The 19,323-nt window shown below is 41.1% G+C and overlaps 1 protein-coding gene across 1 annotated transcript; it reads right to left on the bottom strand.

The window, feature by feature from the left end:
• Positions 1–782: 782 nt before the first annotated feature.
• On the bottom strand, positions 783–15,859 carry LOC132383480 (palmitoyl-protein thioesterase 1-like). Its single transcript, XM_059954470.1, has 9 exons — positions 15,730–15,859; positions 15,068–15,174; positions 13,722–13,849; positions 13,452–13,522; positions 11,707–11,809; positions 8,440–8,530; positions 6,888–6,986; positions 3,708–3,779; positions 783–1,717 (listed from the first exon to the last, which is right to left on the bottom strand). Exons 1-9 carry the CDS (start codon positions 15,848–15,850, stop codon positions 1,595–1,597), a joined length of 915 nt encoding a protein of 304 aa, XP_059810453.1. The 5' UTR covers positions 15,851–15,859; the 3' UTR covers positions 783–1,594.
• Between the last annotated feature and the right edge of the window lie 3,464 nt (positions 15,860–19,323).

Genomic DNA, 19,323 nt, shown 5'->3' with positions numbered 1-19,323 from the left:
GGTCAGGCAGCATCTATGGAAATTAATAAACAGTCGGCATTTCAGGGCAAGACCCTTCATCAGGACTGGAAAGAAAGGAGAGATGAGTGGCTGACTGAGAGTTAGGATAGCCAGGTCACAGGTGAAGCCAGCTGGTGGGAAAGATAAAGGCTGGAGAGGAAGGAATCTCTATAGGAGAGGAGAGTGGACCATAAGAGAAAGAATCATTTTGGAATTAAGTTTCTGAAAATAGCAAGTTTAAAGATGAGCCAAGGGAATATCAGAATTTCAGAAATTACTTAACATTCCACAACTGAGAAAATTGTGTCTATTTTAAGTAATTTTTTAATGCACTTTAATTCAAATTGCATAATACTTATAACATTCTAGTTGAGAAACTTGCATTCAACATAACTAATGACTGGCAATTTACAGCAAAGGAGGTAAAATTCCAGATAAACCCCAGCACTAGAGGCCCAGCAGCTGATCTTCATACACACAAATTGACCAAGCTTCATAACTCAGCATGCTGAGTAACCATAGCACTATTTAAATGAGCTTTGACATGGCTTGAGACTATAAGACACAAGAGCACAATTAAGCCATTTGGCCCATTTAGTCTATTCTGTCATTCCACCCTTCTCCTGCCTTCCTCCTGCAACCTTTGAGATCCTTACTAAGATCCTATAGATCTTCACTTTAAAGACACTCAAAGACTTGGTCTCCACAACTGCCAGAAGGGGTGAATTGAGCATCTCAGAAACTGCTACATCTCCTGACATTTTCACACACCATCTCTAGAGTTTACAGAGAACGGTGCGAAAAACAAAAAAAAACGCCCAGTGAGTGGCAGTTCTGTGGCCGAAAATGAATTGTTAATGAGAGAGGTCAGAGGAGAATGGGCAGACTGGATCGGGCTGACAGGAAGATGACTAACTCAAATAACCACACATTACAACAGTGATGTGCAGAAAATGCCTCTGAACGCACAACACATGGAATTGTGAAATGTGAAATTGTGAAATTACAGCAGCAGAAGACGACACCGGGTTCTACTCCTGTACCTAATAAAGTGGCCACCGAGTGCATATCTCCACAACTCTCGACTTATCCCAAAAAGCTTTAAAAAATATTAATATTCAAGTCATTGCTGAATTGCAATTAATTAATTCAGTGTTTTCAAAATGCTAAGAAAAGCAGAATATTTTACAACAAAGTATCTTAAGTGCATTAATGGTTAAATCCTTAAACAGGCCAGCCCTCCCTGAAGTGGACCAATTTACTGACACAGAAGTGAGGAGGAAGCATTTCATGAACTTAATGCAGACAGACATAAATGTTTTAAGTGGGGTGGGGTGAGGGGAGGAAATTGTCTCAGGTGCAATCTTTGCATTATATATTAAAGAGAGTTCCCAGTAAACCTCTTGATAACTTGTAAAGAAGCTGTGTACAGGATCGATCCCCAGAAAGGTACAGCCTCCACTGAGTGGTCACTGGCGTGAGTTACGTTTGAACTCAATTATATTTGAGGTGAATTAGTTTATATTGCAAGTATAAATTAGATGCACCGATTGAGGATGTATCAATCAGGCAAGCCGTTAGTGCAAAAACAAGATCAGTTTAGATAAGGAACAATATTGGTGTTGAACCATTCCTGTGAGAACTGAAGATGGTCCCCATCCACACTTAGAAATTCTAGTTTGTTCAGTTTGTCCATTGCCTTCAACCCCAATCGATCCTGGAAAGAAAAAGAAAGATTTTCACCAAACTTTCTAATTCAGCTTCTCGTTTTGGGAGCTCGGGATCACTATTTCTATCAGCAAGGATATTCTGTACAAGCCGCATCTTGTTCTTGCCTATCTGCCATTTTACTGGTAGTTTCTAAAAGGCCTGACCACTGCCACGTGGTCAACGTGGTAAACGTGGCGCAAATTAACAACTGAATCCGGCCACTATCTGTCCAGTGGAACTCGTTTGAAGTAATTTTGTAGTCCACAGTAGTTGAAACAAAGGTTGCAGAAAAGCAAGACACACACAAAAAAAATGTTGAAGGAACTCAGCAGGTCAGGCAGCATTTATGGAGGGGAATAAAAGGCTGTGACCCTTCATCACTTAATCCTCTCAGGCATCGTCTATGAAGGGGAATGACTGAAGAAGGAGCACGACCCAAAACAGTGACTATTCATTTCCCTCCGTAATTGCTGCCTGACCTGCTGAGCTCCTCCAGCATTTTGTATGTTACTATAGATTTCCAGCATCTGAAGAATTTATTTATTGAGATACAGTGCAGAATAGGACTTCTGGCCTTACAAGCCACACCACCCAGCAACACCCCCAATTTAATCCTAGGCCAATCACGGGACAACTTATAATGACCAATTAACCCACCAACCGGTACGTCTTTGGACTGTGGGAGGAAACCGGAGCACCCGGAGGAAACCCACGCGGTCACGGTCAGGCAGCGCCGGCAATTGAACGTGGTTCGCTGGTACTGTAAAGCATTGTGCTAACCACTACGCTACCGTGCTGTCCCAGAAAAGCGGCAGTGTTTCAGTCTGAATATTTGAATCGTCTCACTCCACAATCACCACTGGATAGAATCCTCACCGGACTCTGGCCACTTCAAGTCAGAAGCTGAGTATTCTGATTGACCTTTCCACCAAAGCAACAGCACGTATTGAAATACACTCCACTTGTCCAGATGTGCCAGTCGCAAACACCACCATCCACATGAAAGCACCCTGCTTAACTCCAAACTCAAATCCAAACACTTACTCTCCCCATCTCCAGCACATCGTTTCTGACATGTGAATCAACAGCAAAATGCATCAAATCCTAAAGCTGGACTTCAGTAGCAAAGGTAGCAGACTCATGGGAATTCACATCACACCTACAAATTCACACATCACACATTTTGAGATGTCTTATTGTTCCTTCATCACTGCTGGATCAAAAATCATAGAGCTCCAAATCTAACTGTGTAAGTATTTTTAACACAAAAATAATCAATAAAACTGTCGATCCAGCAGCTCTCATCGTCATTCTGTGCCATGTCATTGGCCGTGATTATTCTTGCAAATCTTTCTACAGAAGTGATTGGCCATTACCTTCTTCTGGGCAGGGTCTTTACAAGGCGGGTGACCCCAGCCATTATCAGTACTCTTCAGAGACTGTCTGCCTGGTGTCAGTGGTCGCATAGCCAGGACTTGTGATCTGCACCAGTTGTTCATACCTGCCCCCTCCACCACCTGCTCCCATGGTTAACCTGTCCCTAATCAAGGGGGGCTAAGCAGGTACTATACCCTGAAGGGTGACCCGTGGAGGGAAGGAGCGCCTTACATGTCCTTTGGTAGAGTCGTATATCCACCCCGCCACAGCTCTAAGGGAATTAATTTGTGACTTTAGCAGCAAACCATGTCATGGCAATAAACATGGTGGAATATCAGTCTATTTGCTAGAAGTGGGAAATCAATAATAGTTTAAAATTATTATTTATTTATTGAAACAGCACAGAATAGTCCCTTCTGGCTCTCTGAGCCACACTGCCCAGTAATCCCCTGACTTTAACCCTCATCTAACCACAGAACAATTTATAATGACCAATTAGTTAACCTACCAACTGGTACGTCTTTGGACTGTGGGAGGAAACCAATTCACCCAGGGGAAACCCACACGGCCACGGGGAGAACATACAAACTACTTACAAACAGCAGTGGGATAAATCTTACCTCTTTATAAAGAATACTCTCTTGCAGTGTGTACGTATCTTTGGCCTGGCCAGCTTTATAGAAACCAAACCACTGGAACAAAATTCAAGAGAGGGGTAAATATAGCATTTATAAGTGGAAGCCCTGCACAGCTTGTGACATGGCTTGAATTTTAAAACCGTGATTTTAAAATTGGTCAGTCTTACTCTGAGAACTGAGAACTTCTAAGAGGCTAGGGGACAGATACACAGAATTAGGCACCACTATTCAATACAATCGTAGCTGATCCTCTCTCTCAATGCCACATTCCAGCTTTCTGCCCTTCTCCCTCCATGCCTTGTGTCTAGAAATGCATTCATCGCAAAATTATTTCAGCAACTTGGTCACTATGGGTTGTAGAAATTCACCAAAGGAAGAAACTTCATCCCAGCCAAGGGAAACATCCTTTCTGTAACCAGCCTCTCAAACCCAGTCAGAATTTTATACATTTCAATGAGATCCCCATCAATCTTCTAAACTCGAGTTAACACTGGTTAAATTCACCCAATCTTTCATCTTGAGAGCCCTAGAATCAGCTTGTTCCATTTCACTACTTCAATGAGGAGTATAACCAGACCGAAACTGCACAAAACTCAGGGGAGAGCTCACCAGGGCCTTGTTTACTGGTCAGACAATCTCCTGCAGTGAAGGCCAACATGCCAGTTTTTGCCCTGACTGCCTGATGCACCAGCACATTTGCTTTCAGTAAGCATAAAACCATATCCCTTTGTACAACCAACATTTCCTCATCTACAACCTTTTAAGTGACATTGTACCTTCCTGATTTTTGCTATCTGAGTGAATACCTTCACGTGTCCATATTATACTGTAACTGCTATGTAATAGTCCACTCACTTGTCCAAATTGCCTTGAAACTTCTTTTCAACATCTCCAAAACTCAACCCAATCATTTTTATGTCATCAGCTTAGAGATGTTTCATACCCAGTTTCCTCATCCAAATCATTGAAATGGGGCCTGGCACTGATCCCTGTGGTACCCCGTCTGCCATCCCAAATTCTGAGCTATTTACTCTTTCTCTCCATGTCCTATTAACCTACCAATCAATGTATTCCTCCCAATCCCACGTTTCAGTTTTACTTAGCAACACACACACAAAATGCTGTAGGGATTCAGACCAAGCAGCAGCTTTGGAAATGAATAAGCAGTCGACGTTTTGAGCCGGGACCCTTCCTCAGGACTGGAACCAAAGGGGGAAGGTGCCAGAATAAAAAGGTGGGAGAGGGGAAGGAAGATAGTGAGAAGGTGATTGGTGAAGCCAGGTGAGTAGGAAAGGTAAAGGGCTGGAGAGGAAGGAACCTGATAGGAGAGTGGACCACAGGAGAAAGGGAAAGCAAAGAGACACCGGGGGGAGGTGATGGGCAGATGAGAAGAGGTAAGAGAGGGGAATAGAAGGAGGGAGGGGAAAGGAATGTTTTTTTAAACTGGAAAGAGAAATTGATATTCATGTCATCAGATTGGAGGCTACCCAGATGGAATACACGATGGGTGGCCTCATTGTGGCACAAGAGGAGGCCACGGACCGTCACGTTGGAATGGGAATTTAAGTGTTTGGCCACCGGGAGGTTCCACTTTTCACTGGTGGCAGTTTTACAAATTAACTTCTTATCTGGGACTTTATCAAATGACTTTAAAAGAAGTCCAAATATTCCACATCCACTGACTCTGTCTCATCTATTCTGCCAGTTACACCCTCAGGAAAAAAAACCTTTAATTTTATCAACCACTATTTCCCTTTCAGAATCTATGATGACATTTTCTAAGAGTCCTGTTGCAGTCTATAGTCTCCTTCTGTTGCTGACCCATTTAATCCGCACAAGGTACAATGCTGACAGATGAAAAGAAGAATTTTTTTTTACTCAAACAGGGAAAGGGGATAATTGAACTGACTATCTCTTACATCCTTCACATACACGAGGAGTAAAAATCTTTTGTTACGTCTCCATCTAAATGTGGTGTGTGCAATCTAGTAATTTATAATAAATAGAACAGTCAATGTAATATAGAGTACACTCAAATCAGCGTGAGTTAAACAGTCTGATGGGCTGGTGGAAGAAGCTGTCCCGGAGCCCGTTGGTCCTGGCTTTTATGCTGCGGTACCGTTTCCCGACGGTAGCAGCTGGAACAGTTTGTGGTTGGGGTGACTTGGGTCCCCAGTGATCTTATGGGCCCTTTTTAAACAACTGTCCTTGTAAATGTCCTGAATCATGGGAAGTTCACAACTACAGATGCGCTGGCCAGGGATTTGGACCAATTTCAACCCTCTGCAGGGTCCTGCGATTAAGGGAGGTACAGTTCCCATACCAGGCAGTGATGCAGCCAGTCAGGATGCTCTCAGTTGTGCCCCTGTAGAGAGTTCTTAGCATTTGGAGGCCCACACCAAACTTACTCAACTGTCTGAGGTGAAAGGCGCTGTTGTGCTTTTTTCACCACACAGCTGGTGTATACAGACCACGTGAGGTCCTTGGTGATGTGGATGCTGAGGAACTTGAAGCTGTTTACTCTCTCAATGCCAGATCCATTGATGTCCATAGGGGTTAGCCCGTCTCCATTCCTCCTGCAGTCCACAACCAGCTCCTTTGTTTCTGCGACATTGAGGGAGAGATTGTTTTCTTGACAATCCTGTGTCAGGGAGATGACTTTTTCCATGTAGGCCACCTCATTATAGTGTTGTCTGCATAGTTAATTAGCAGATTGGAGCTGTGGATGGTGATACAGTCATGGGTATATGGGTATACAGGGAGTAAAGGAGGGGACTCAGTACGCAGCCCTGAGGGGCTCCTGTATTGAGAGTCAGAGGGTTGGAGGTGAGGGAGCCCACTCTTACCACCTGCTGGCGATCTGACAGGAAGTCTGGGATCCAGCTGCACAAGGCAGGGTCAAGGCTGAGGTCCCTGAGCTTCTTGTCGAGCTTGGATGGAATTACGGTGTTGAATTCTGAACTGTAGTCTAAGAACAGCATTCTCACATAAGCATCCTTCTTCTCCAGATGTGTAATATAGTAAATATTAGTGTAATTGTAAATAAAAATATATGCTGCTTTTATACAATATTGTCCTGATAATCACCAAAACAAGTTACTGGAACCATTTTCATGGCAAAATATTACAGTAAGTTTTGCAGAATCAAAACTTCGTCCTCACCTCTGAATCAATAGGGTCAACCACAGAATCCTTCAAGAATTTTATCATTACAAACTTTTTCAGCTTCATCAGATTTTCTTTATAGCGTTCATTGATGCCCTGTAAAGCAAGTAGTTGGTTTATAAACTCAAGAGACTCGGCAGATGCTGGAAATCAGCAGAGTAAAAATGCGGGAGGATCTCAGCGAGTCAGGCAGTAACACATTTTGGGCCGAGAGCATTTATCAGAGCTAGAAGGGAAGGGGGCAGAAGCTAGAAAAAGATGGGGGGTGGGTGTAGGACAAGCTGGTAGTGATTGGTGACCAATACAAATTTAAAGGTGAAACTAACAGAAAATACAACAAAGTAGGACAGACAAAAATAACATGTTAGACAGACAAAAGTAAGTGGATTTCACAGGAAAGAGAAAATGATAAAATTTCAAGTTGCAGTTTCAAAAAGAGCACCAATCTGCATGCTTTCAGTGAAAAATCTGATAATGATGAGTAGCCTTGAGATTTACAATGTGAAAACAAACAAAAGACAACCAAACCAGAAGTTAATGGCAAATTAACTAATATCATCTAGGCGGGGTCAAAATGAAAGTGTTGGCTAGAGGTTTTGTCGGCTGGCCTGGGCTAGATCAACAGATTGAGAAGCTTGACGTGCACGGTTCAGGATGCCAACATGTTCAAGAAGAAAGGTGCCCAGAGCTGTCAGAACCATGTCCTGCAGTCCCAGAGTCAACACTTACAAGCACCATGGAGGAGGCCCCAGAATGTGAGACTGCTTCACAGCCACAAGTCTCACCTGCAGAGTGACTCACCCCCACCCCCCCCCCCCAATCAGGAGAGATGTTATTCCACAAAAGAAACCACAGTGATTAAATCTTTAGGCCTGAATGGGACAATTTAAAATTTACTACATTGTAGATGTGTACATAGTAGTTGCATATACATATATAGATTGATTAGGGTGTAATACATTATCTATTTGAGCTGTGTGGCATTCTATATCGAGCTGGAGTTTATAGTTAAGCAGGATGGAATGTTACTTAAAATTTCAGTAATATTTAAGTAATTTTGTAAATACATTTTGGTTAAGCGTTCATTTAACGAATTAAATATGGGTTATATGTAAAAGTACGTAAATGGCATTCATCATCATGCCATCACGTCATACGTACTTTCACTGAAAGTCAAAAACAAAGACAAATATTCCTAACTCTGCATTTTAATTAGCTTACGTTTAGGAGTTACAAAACAAACACACACACACTCACTCACTCTGCAGGAGAGGCACAATTAAATTGTCAATATAATGGAGAAAGAGTTAGAAAGTGGTGCCAGGGAAGGTTTGGAACAGGAACTGCTTCACATAGACCACGAAGAGGAAGATTGCCCCGTCTGAAGGGCAAACAAAGTTTAGCCTTTAATTCACAGGAAGTAAGAGGACTCAAAAGAGAAGTTGCTTAGGGCAGGAACAAGTTCAGCTAGGCAGATGAGAGCAGTTGATGGTGAGTAGGGGAATTTTCCAATACAAAGCAGAACAGCTAAATAACATTGATTACATACCCTTTCTTGATTGATGTCTGCCAAGAAAATACTTTTGTTCCTGTAGAGTTCTTCATTTAAGGGATCATGCCAGTACTCTGCCTGCACCAAACTAGTAAGAAAGCAATTTAAAGATGCAAGAGAGATTGCAAATTGAAAGGCATTAATTAGTAGTTTTGTACAATTACATGACTATTTTCACATATACTATCCAGTTACAATGTCATGTGGATAAGGTGCAATCACAGGGTCAGCCCTATGGAAACTGATTTTGTGCAGAATAAATTCTCATCAGACACTCCACGATTTCCTACGAGCTACACACAATCTTGTGGATTCCAGTTCATTCAGCCATTGGGGCAGCCGCTTGTTTGGGACAACTGTTAGAGTACAAAGACTAACTGAGAAAATCGCCGGGTTTCCTTTTGTTTGTTGGGGTTACCATGCTAGTTTTAATTTGTTCTGTATTTCATTTAAATAATAATGTTACTCAGTTAAACATAACCATAGAACATTACAGCACAGAAACAGGCCTTTTGGCCCTTCTTGGCTGTGCCAAACCATTTTTCTGCCTAGTCCCACTGATCTGCACCTGGCCCATATCCCTCCATACACCTCTCATCCATGTACCTGTCCAAGTTTTTCTTAAATGTTAAAAGTGAGCCTGAATTTACCATTTCATCTGGCAGCTCATTCCACACTCGCACCACTCTGTGTGAAGAAGCCCCCCCCCCACTAATGTTCCCTTTAAACTTACCCCCTTCACCCTTAACCCATGTCCTCTGGTTTTTTTCTCCCCTAGCTTCAGTGGAAAAAGCCTGCTTGCATTCACTCTATCTATACCCATCATAATTTTATGTACCTCTATCAGATCTCCCCTCATTCTTCTACGCTCCAGGGAAGTTTGTCTTTTTTTATATACAGGTGTCCCCCGTTTTTTGAACATTCGCTTTACGTCAACTTGCTGTTACGAAAAACCTACATTAGTTACCTGTTTTTGCTAACAGAAGGTGTTTTCACTGTTACGGAAAAAGGCAGCGCGTGCTGAGCAGCCAAGCTCCTCCCCTGGAACTGCATTCTAACCGGCATTGCTTAAACACATGCCTGTGAGCATCCGTGCTTTATGTTGATTTATTTTGTGCATCCATTAGCAAGATGAGTTCTAAGGTATCGGAAAAGCCTAAAAGAGCGCGTAAGGGTGTTACACTTAGCGTAAAACTAGAAATAAAGCATTTTGGTTGTGGTAAATGAAGTAAGGACAAAGTGAGTTTGGCTAAGGGTTTGTGGAAGTTGACGAAGATGATGTTGAAGAGGTTTTGGCATCCCATTACCAAGAACTGACAGATGAAGAGCTGATGAAGAGTTTAACAATCGAAACCGAACGCAGTAGTGAACGGCCCGAAAGTGAAGATGTCCAGGAACTGAACGTGAAGCAATTGTGTGAGATTTTCACTGCGATTGACAACGCTGCAATGACTGCAGAAAAGTATGACTTTAATTTTGAAAGGGCACGTAGGTTTAGGGCAGGTTTGCAGGATGGTTTGAGTGCTTGCAAAGAACTGTATGATATAAAAATGCGCGAGGCTAAGCAGTCAAGCATACTGTCATTTTTCAAGCCTTCCACATCAGCCACAGCAGACGACGAAACTGGACCTTCGACACTGAGGCAGGCAGACATAGACGAAGGCGACCTGCCTGCTCTGATGGAAACAAGACGACGATGAGGTGTCACCCCAACGTCTCACCACCCCAACCTCCGACGACTCAGCCTAACACACTATCATCAGTGTCCTCACTGTCTTCCCAATTCCGGTAAGTGAAATTACACTGAGCATACATTATTTCTACTTTAAAAAGGCTGTGTATTTTTATATGTTATTCAGTAGCTTCATAGCTTAAAGGTTACTGGAAAAAGTGCTTCTGCCAGGAGTGCTTGCACAGTGTGTTTCTGCAGCAAGTGCTGCAGAGAGCGCTTGCGTGAAATTTTCGCTATGGTGGACAAGTAGAAAAGTATTCCTACATTATATAGGCTGTGTATTTATCAGATCATTCCTGCTTTTACTATATGTTACTGTTATTTTAGGTTTCATGTGTTATTTGGCATGATTTGGTAGGTTATTTTTTGGGTCTGTGAACACGCACAAATTTTTCCCATATAAATAAGTGGTAATTGCTTCTTCACTTTATGACATTTCGGCTTACAAACCGTTTCATCGGAACGCTCTACCTTCGAATAGCGGTGGAAACCTGTATATCTATTTCTAACATTTCCATGAAATTTCAGCTAATTGGGACAGCTACTTAATTGGGCAAAAATGTACTGGTCCTGATGTGTCCCAATTAACTGGAATCCATTGCGTACTTCACTTGTTGAAATTCCTACCTAGCAGGAAGTATCTTGATGACACAGGGTGCAGCAGTTCAGGTTAGCTATTTACAGGCCATTGGAGAACAAGCAATAAACACAAATCTCACCAACACGGCATAAAATATTAAAAAGCATACAGCCAGTTCAAAAGAAAGGGCAAGCTGAGATAAGTACCATATTAGTAGCTGTGCACGACTACCCTGGCTGATTCACTGCTCAGTTTAGGTTTGAAAGTAAACAAAAGATGTTCAAAAATTGGCTCAAGTGAACTCAAGTCCTCGCATAACCTTGTGGAAAAAGATTCCCTCCATTCAAATACCAGAATATTTTGTAACACTCCTAAAAAATAAAACAAAGTACAATCTAATTTTCCACTCACACTACACAGTTCATCTAAAGGCAAAAATAATTACAATATCTTGAAATATTAAACTTAATTCATCCTAAATTCCTGTTTTACATCATAAAAAGTGGCAGATTACAAGTTATGATTCAAGGAGTTAATTTTCAATTTGATTATTATAAAGCTTCAACATTTTCACATAAATAATCCCACTTATGCCATAAAATCCAATACTTTGAGCTTTCATTTAGTTTCATAATGATTCTAAACATCCACAATCTCCATTTCACCTTTCTCCAACTTCTGCTATAATTACTACATTACTGACTCCGAGTTCTATCCGGCAGATACTGTTTCCTTTCGTCCTCACCAATTTACTCCACATTCCAACTCAACTACCTTCTAGTGTGGCTACCTGCCCATTCCAGCACAGGAATCTGCAGCAAACCACTGCCAAGTGCACTTCTGCATAGAAGATACCTTTATTATTGTTTCTTGGCTCAGTTTGTATTTATTCCACAAATTATCTCATTGGTACAAGGTGGAAGTTTCTTAAAATCTCAACGTTAGTACTTACTGCTTTTGAATTGGGCTTCTATAAGCACCGTGATTCAACAGTTTCCTTATCCAGTCACAGAATTCAGAACTCTCTCCAGGACAGTGGGGGACACCATACACTCCTAGTGAGGGTGTGGGCAGACAGGTGGAAAACACAGAAGGAGAGTTTAAGCTGAGTGGAAGATTTGAATCATTTCCCTTTTAATAAAAATCCTTGATACAAAGCGGAATGTGCAGGCACAAGCTGTTGGTACGTTCAGTGTGACTTGCTTTTCACTTCCATTTGGCTCCAGGTCCATTTTAAATTACTTAGCTTGATTGAATGGTTGAAGCTGGGTGACTGACAAAGTGCAGAGTGATGGGATTAATATGGAAGAGTTCCCTCTGATTTGCAGGCATCCATGGGACTGAGTGCACCATTTACCATGCTGTACGCATCTCTCTTATGATCTTAGATAAAAATTTTTGAGTTTCATTTAAAATATTTTACAGTCCTCTTGCAAAAACCATAGCAACCATAGAGAGATACGATAAATGTAAATGGGAGCATGCTTGCTAAGACCACTGAAGCCTGTGATTTGCAGTTTGGAGATCATTCGGGCGATCCAGTGCTTTGCTATCTCCGAGAGGATCCTGGGAGGTAGAAGCAGCGAGTATGAACCCGGTGGCGTGAAAACGGTGAGGCAAAGTTCAACTCTATTGCGCCAAATAAAGGTTCCCTATTAAAGCGACGAGGAAGACTGAAACATTGAGGTGAACACAGAAGGTGGGCACCGGCTGCCTCTCTTTTGATCTCGAATGAGATCATTCTGCTACCGGAGAGGCGAGACCATCTTCTGATCACTGGTGGGATTGCTCTACTACCGGAGAGAGGAGACTGCCCTTTGATCACTCTGCTGCCAGAGAGGGAAACCTACGTGGCCTGTTGCTGTGCCCAGAGAACATTATCCAGGTCTTACTGTGTTTTGGATATGGTGTCTCCCCCCCCCCCCCCCCCCCACCAGGCCTTACAGTTTTTTTATATTCTGTGTTTTTTGCCCAAATTTTCTCACTTTCTGGTGTGCAAGGGAGGGGGATTTAGGAGTCGATGGTCCTGTTCTGTTCTTTACATTCGTACTTGCCCAAAAAATTGTGTGGGGGAGGGGGATTGGGGGTGTTGAAGGTCCTGTTTGTTTTTTTTGTTCATTTTTGCCATTTTTTTGAGCAGGGGAGGGGGATTTGGGGTTGATGATTGTGTTGCCATTCTTTACTTTTTTGGTTTTGTGGCTATCTGGTGAAGAAGAATTTCAGAGTTGTATACTTTGATAATAAATAAATACCATTTCGGTGCAACCACTAATCATAACTGAGGCAAATTTAGTCTATCCAACTTCATGGAGGATTGCTTCCCCTAGTTTATCGCTGGATGGATTTGCCAAAATTGGACCCTTATCAATATCTTTTAGTCACACCAAAGCAGCTTTATTTGTTTCCCATTTCCAATCTTTGTGGAATAATAACGAAAAATTCAGCTTCAATTGAAATGTGGGAAGCAGGACGAGGCTGCCCTTGTAGGATGAAGGAAATCTGTGTAATTACAGCAAGCAGCTGCACGATTCACTGTACTTCAGACATGATCTTATCAATAATGACCTTTGAACAAACACTGGTTGCACTTATTCATACAAGTTTCATTTCATAACAGTACAAAGGTTTTTTTGCTTTTAATAGTTAATATATTTCAACAGATAAGCTCTTAAAAGAGAACAGGCAAGTGAATATTACCTTGATGCTGACTTCCAAATGTGATTAGATTAATCATAGCAGGAGAAGGACACCTCTGTGCTACAGCTCTTCTGTAATGGATATAGAATCATCCATTAGAAAGTTATTTTTGCCAAGTAAGCAGTCAGATCATCAAATGCCCTTTATCTGAATACATTTTTTAAATGTGTCTTTTACTGGCTGTGAAATACTTCGGGATGATCTTAGGACATGAAAGTTCTCTACGAATGAGATTTTCCCCAATATTGTAGCCCTACTGGTCACACTTACATAAATTGTCCTCCTTGAGAAAAGCCCATCGCATTGTATCCATTCTGCAGCTTCTTGTCCTTGGATAATATATTACACACCAACTCTACTTGGTCATTTACATTCATGAAGTAACCGTTCTTAACGTCCTAAAAAGAAAATGTCCTAATTCACAAGAACTTTGAGGGATTATATAATTAATCATTTTAAAAGTCTACATGGATTTTAGTAAAGCATTTGTCAAAGTCCATTATCATGGGCTGATCCAGTAGATTAAGATATGTGGGATTCACGGTGACTTGGCAGTTTGGATTCAGGATTGGTTTGCCTACAGTAGACAGAAGGTAGAGGTACAAGGGTGTTATTCTGGCTGGAAGTCTATGGCCAGTGATGTTTGGAGCAGTCAGTGCTGGGACCCCTGTTGTTTGTGATATATAGAACTTGGATGAAAATGTAGCTGCGTGGGTAAGTTTCCGGATGACACAAAGACTGGTGGAGTTATGGCACAGTGTGGAGGGGATGTCAAAGAACAGAATACAGATCACTTACTGATATGGGCAGAAAAATGGCAGATGGGGTTTAATCTGGGAAGGTGTGAGGTGCTGCATTTTTGACAGATCAAATGCAGAAGTATACAGTTAATGTTAGGACACTATACAGCAGGAGTTTTGGATCCAAGTCCACAGCTCCCTAAAAGTGGCCATACAAGTGTGAAGAAGGCATATTACATGCTTGCCTTCATTGATCAGGGCATCATGTCTAAAATTAAGGAAGTCATGTTGTAGCTACAGTACTGCGCAAAAATATGATATACATATATATCTTAGATGCCTAAGACTTTTGCACAGTACTGTATTTGTCAATGTGAAGTGAAGAGCAAGTTTGTAAATCCGGCAGGAGCAAAGGGTGTTGGGAACGGTGAGGGTGGAGCACCGCGGGAGGGGTGTGGGTAGCAGAGCAGGAGCACCAGGGTGTGGCACAGGTGCAGACACACCCAGCCCTGAGACCCCAAGCAAGGTAATTTGATTCCAATCAATTGGTTTACACACACACACGACTTTTGCACAGTACTGTATAAAAAAGTATTAATTAGGCTGCACCTGGAGCCATTCAGCTGTTCTTCAAATGGATCCTCAGGGAACTTCAATAGATTAGTCAAACATGATTTCATTTTCATAAATCCATGTTGACTGCTCATTATCATTTTTCTTGGAAAACTTTGTTTTAAGCAACTGAACAGAGCAGCTGCGCAACTATTAAAATAAAATATACATATATATATATATATATATATATATATATATAACTGCATTTAAAAGTTTGAATCAATTGTAATCGCTGACAATTGATTCTCATTACAGACAAACCTCCTCAACAGTGTTTCCAATTTCCAGAGGCAAGACATAAATTCCTGGGATTGCTTCTTTCACCAGTCTAATGAAGTGCAAGGTGAGACCCTCACAACAGCTGTCACCTAAAATGAATGAAGTGTACAAGATCAGAGAATGACAGGTATTGCCAAAATGTTATGACAATCTTGATGACACCTGTAGTATAATTGTTTCATAAAGTTGAATGGTTTTAAGTTATATTTTACTGGCTACAGAATATAAAAATCAAGAGTAACACACTAATTGTTAAATATCATTTGCATATAGTTTCAAATTACAACATAAAATATTTTGCATGATTTTAATTAAGTAATACTTGTGCTAATTTTCCCTCTCGCACCTCAAACAAAATTCACTTGCACTTTTTCCCCCCGTGGTCTCAAAGCTTGAATGTTGTTCAGTGGGATTCGAACTTTGATCCCAGGACATTTAAAGTATGGTTTTCGTTTTACGAGACTTTAAAAGCATGAATTTATGTTTCTAATAAAATAAAACAGAAATTAGACTATCGTACAATAAGAAGGAACTTCTAAAGCAAACACTGAATCGTTCCAGTTTAATGGGTGAAGTATCCCGAATTCACGATTTGCGAGTTGCACATTACAATATATTTGTCTTTTTAATCTCCCTCTTCTCACCCAAGCCGTGCCAAATGACCACAGGTGGAGACTGCGTGCTGTTCCAGACAGCTTTCCACGATGACGCCCCCAAAACGAGACAGAAGATAAGGAGGCAGCAACTCACTCCCTGCGCAGCCATTTTTTTTAAGGCACATGATCCAAATCACGTGATCGCTCCTCTGCCGAATGGTTGAGAACGGCTTTCAAATGATTTCATTGATACAGCTAAATACTTTGATTTAACTAGGGAACATTAGTGGAGGGAGTAAACAATTTCATGTACTAATATGATAAGCCCTTCAAAAGCAGTAGTTTTGTGATGAAATATGCAGGGGCACTGCGAAAAGCATGTAAGGGGTATTACAATAGCCTAGGTCGTGTCAGATGGGCTACATCATTGGGACCTGAACACATCTGCTTTGATGGAAAGAATAGCAAAATTGTTATTTTACGATAAAAATGTTGAAAACTTAAAGTTGCTGATTGAAAGGGTCTGACTGACCTTGTGTAAGAAATACAGAAAGTTAGTATTGCAGGTATAAAAAAGAAAACATGTTTTTAAAATGTCTATTGCACAGGAGTTAGAGTACAAAGAGTAAAAACGTTTTCCTTAATGTATAACCATATACAGTATTTGCTTTAAAAGACAGATTTGTTAACTTTCTGTATCTCTTATGTAAGGACAATCAGATCTTTCCGAACAGCAACTTTAACAGTTTACATCTTTTTTTAATTGTAAAATGACTAATCAGTTTTTTTATCCACGCTGCAAGCGGACTCCCTGGAGCCAAAGAGGCAGCAGCAGAGGGAGTGGGGAGCCATAACCTAGTCAGGATGGGGTGGGGGTCAATGGTAGTGGTTAGTCTAGTGCCAGCGGTAAGATCAGGGTTCAATTCCCGCTGCTGTCTGCTAGGAGCTTGTCTGTTCCCTCCATGACTGCAAGGGTTCCCCCTCCCCCCCCCCCCCACCATTCCCAAAAGATGCACAAATTAGGGTTGGTAAATTGTGAGCGTGCCACGTTGGCGTTGGAAGTGTAGCAACACTTGCAGGCTGTCCCCAGCACAATTCCCAACGCAAATGACACATTCCACCGTACGTTTCTATGTACATCTAACTGATCAAGCAAATCCTTAATAATGTGGGATTACGTTGAGGGTTGTGTAATTAGACTGGTGAAATACTAAAGGTAACGAGTGGAGGAACTAGATTTAGACTGGGTGAAATATTACGGAAATAAACTTTGAGTAAGAATGAGAGGAGACTGGGGGCAGATATGTAAAGTACATGGATTAGATGAAGCAGAATTGAAATTAACCTAAGGGAATTGAGAAATAGTGTATTATAAAACAGCTTTAGCAGATATACTAATTATATACTCCAGGGCATTTCAAAATATGTTGAGGAGGCAAAAGATAATCTACAGTCCCTACCTACAGTGATTCAGTTCCAAACTGCAAGATAATTTTTCAGCAGAAGGTGCAGGCAACCCATGGTGTCAGCAGGCCCATAGAATCAGAATCAGGTTTATTATCACCAGCTTGTGACGTGAAATTTGTTAACTTAGCAGCAGCAGTTCGATGCAATACATAATCTAGTAGAGAGAAAAATATAATAATAATGAATAAAATAAAACATAAAAATAAATAAACAAGTAAATCAATTATGTACATTGAACACAAAAAACTGGGCAAAAAACAGAAATATTGTCTATTTAAAAAAGTGAGGTAGTGTCCAATGTTCATTTAGGAATCAGATGGCAGAGGGGAAGAAGCTGTTTCTGAATTGCGCGCGCACACGCGCACACACAAAAACACACACACACACTTCCCCCAATGTTTTGTCTGTTTGTCACTCCAAATTCCAGTGCCTGCAGTCTCTCTTGGATCTCCAAAAGGTTACTGTAGATGGCCAGCCTGGCCATTTTGGGCAGTAAAGAAGAGAAACTTCCTTGACAGAGGTAAACTAACCACTGACTTTTAGATTGCAAAAAAAAAACAATAAAAGTAGCTTAATAATGGAGTTTTGGAGAATTACAAGATGATTGCCTCTGATATTGAAGTACTGATCATGACTCGGTCACTCTTCCATCACAAGATGTATCAGCACCATCACAATCTGAGCTGCTCTCACCCCTCACCTCAGCAAAGAGAATGGTCATTATCCACATAAACTCTGGTGGAGTTAATGGCCAGTACTGGAATTCCTCTCGAGTAACATGCCATCTGTGAATGATGTAAAATGAGTGAAATGGGCATCACTCTCCTCTGACCCTACACATCCACATAGTGTAGCCGCAGTCGGCTAGATTGATGATTTCTCCAGTTGCTGATGTGATTTACAGACCAAACATTGCAAACTCTGCTGTAGATGATTCCTAGCTATCACAGATGCTCTTAGCAACTTATGATATTATTTGGGAAGTTTCCAGTCAAACTCCAGTACTTGGATTGCTGTTTTTACCACTTTGCTAACTTACGCTATAACTTTATAGATCTTCTTTCCTTGTGGGCCATTAGATCAATTAGATTCATATCTGCCAATAACAGCCTATTCTTCTTAACCAATTTGGGCCATTTCTCAGTTGGCTGTGTGCAACTTTGTTCACAAAGTTCTGCTTCCTTTATTGTTCGTTCCAACACTTTGCATTTCCTAACTTTTTTTCAGAATTAGTAGTTTGGGGGACCAATGACTTTTCAAATGACTTTTGAAAATCTAGTAAATATGCACGTTATGTCACCAGAAATGTTATGGTCCCAACTTTTCATCAAATTTTGTTTCTAGACCATTGTATCTCCACCACTGATATTAAGCTGACTACCCTAGACTTGAAAGACTTCCCTGGACCTGTTCTACCTGCCTCTGGAATACAGGTATTGAGTTAGATATTTGCTAGTCTTTTGGTATAATACCTTTTCCCAACGGATTATTAAATGTATATAGTAATGCATCTGCCAATCTGTTCTGCAGATTTTTTCTGAATGGGTGGATACAGCCCATTTAAGCCTAGGTGTAGGAGCCACGTATTCTGTGTTTATTACGGTAACCAGTCACGTTAGTGGGAGCGTGGTAAAAGCGAGGGGAATAAGTTTCGTATTCTTGCTTATTTCATAGCAATTTGTAGCTTGGTGACCACTGAGATAATGCTCAATATTGCTTAATTGTATGTTTGCTAATTGCTAATAAGGGATCAAAATCAGGAATTTGACTCTTTGGAGCTGTGAGCATGTCACGCAAGTATAACAACCCGTATGCTTGCAAGCAGGTGGCAATTGTCCTGTTTGATTTTGGTTCAGTCTTTTGAACCACTACACCAGGAGTTTATCCTTTTTGAGCTTAACGAGTTTATTTACTAAAGCTCTTTTTGCTTTTTAATGGATTAATCTCTTCGGGCAATAAGCCATTTAATATCCACCTGTTCCACCTGTTTATTGTCATATGCACAAGTAGATGTATGCATGGGTCCAAGAGAAAACTTACTTACATCAATATTTCTTTTTGATCTAAGTTGTAATTAATTCCAATAAGGAAGGTTGAAGTTAATGTATTATTGGGATCTGAACAGGGATGTGAAAGTACGCGTAGGGCATGGAACATAGGACAATATCTGCTTTC

The sequence above is a fragment of the Hypanus sabinus genome, chromosome 30, assembly GCF_030144855.1.
Source record: "Hypanus sabinus isolate sHypSab1 chromosome 30, sHypSab1.hap1, whole genome shotgun sequence".
NCBI lineage: Eukaryota > Metazoa > Chordata > Chondrichthyes > Myliobatiformes > Dasyatidae > Hypanus > Hypanus sabinus.
This window is presented reverse-complemented; position numbering and strand designations above follow the sequence as displayed.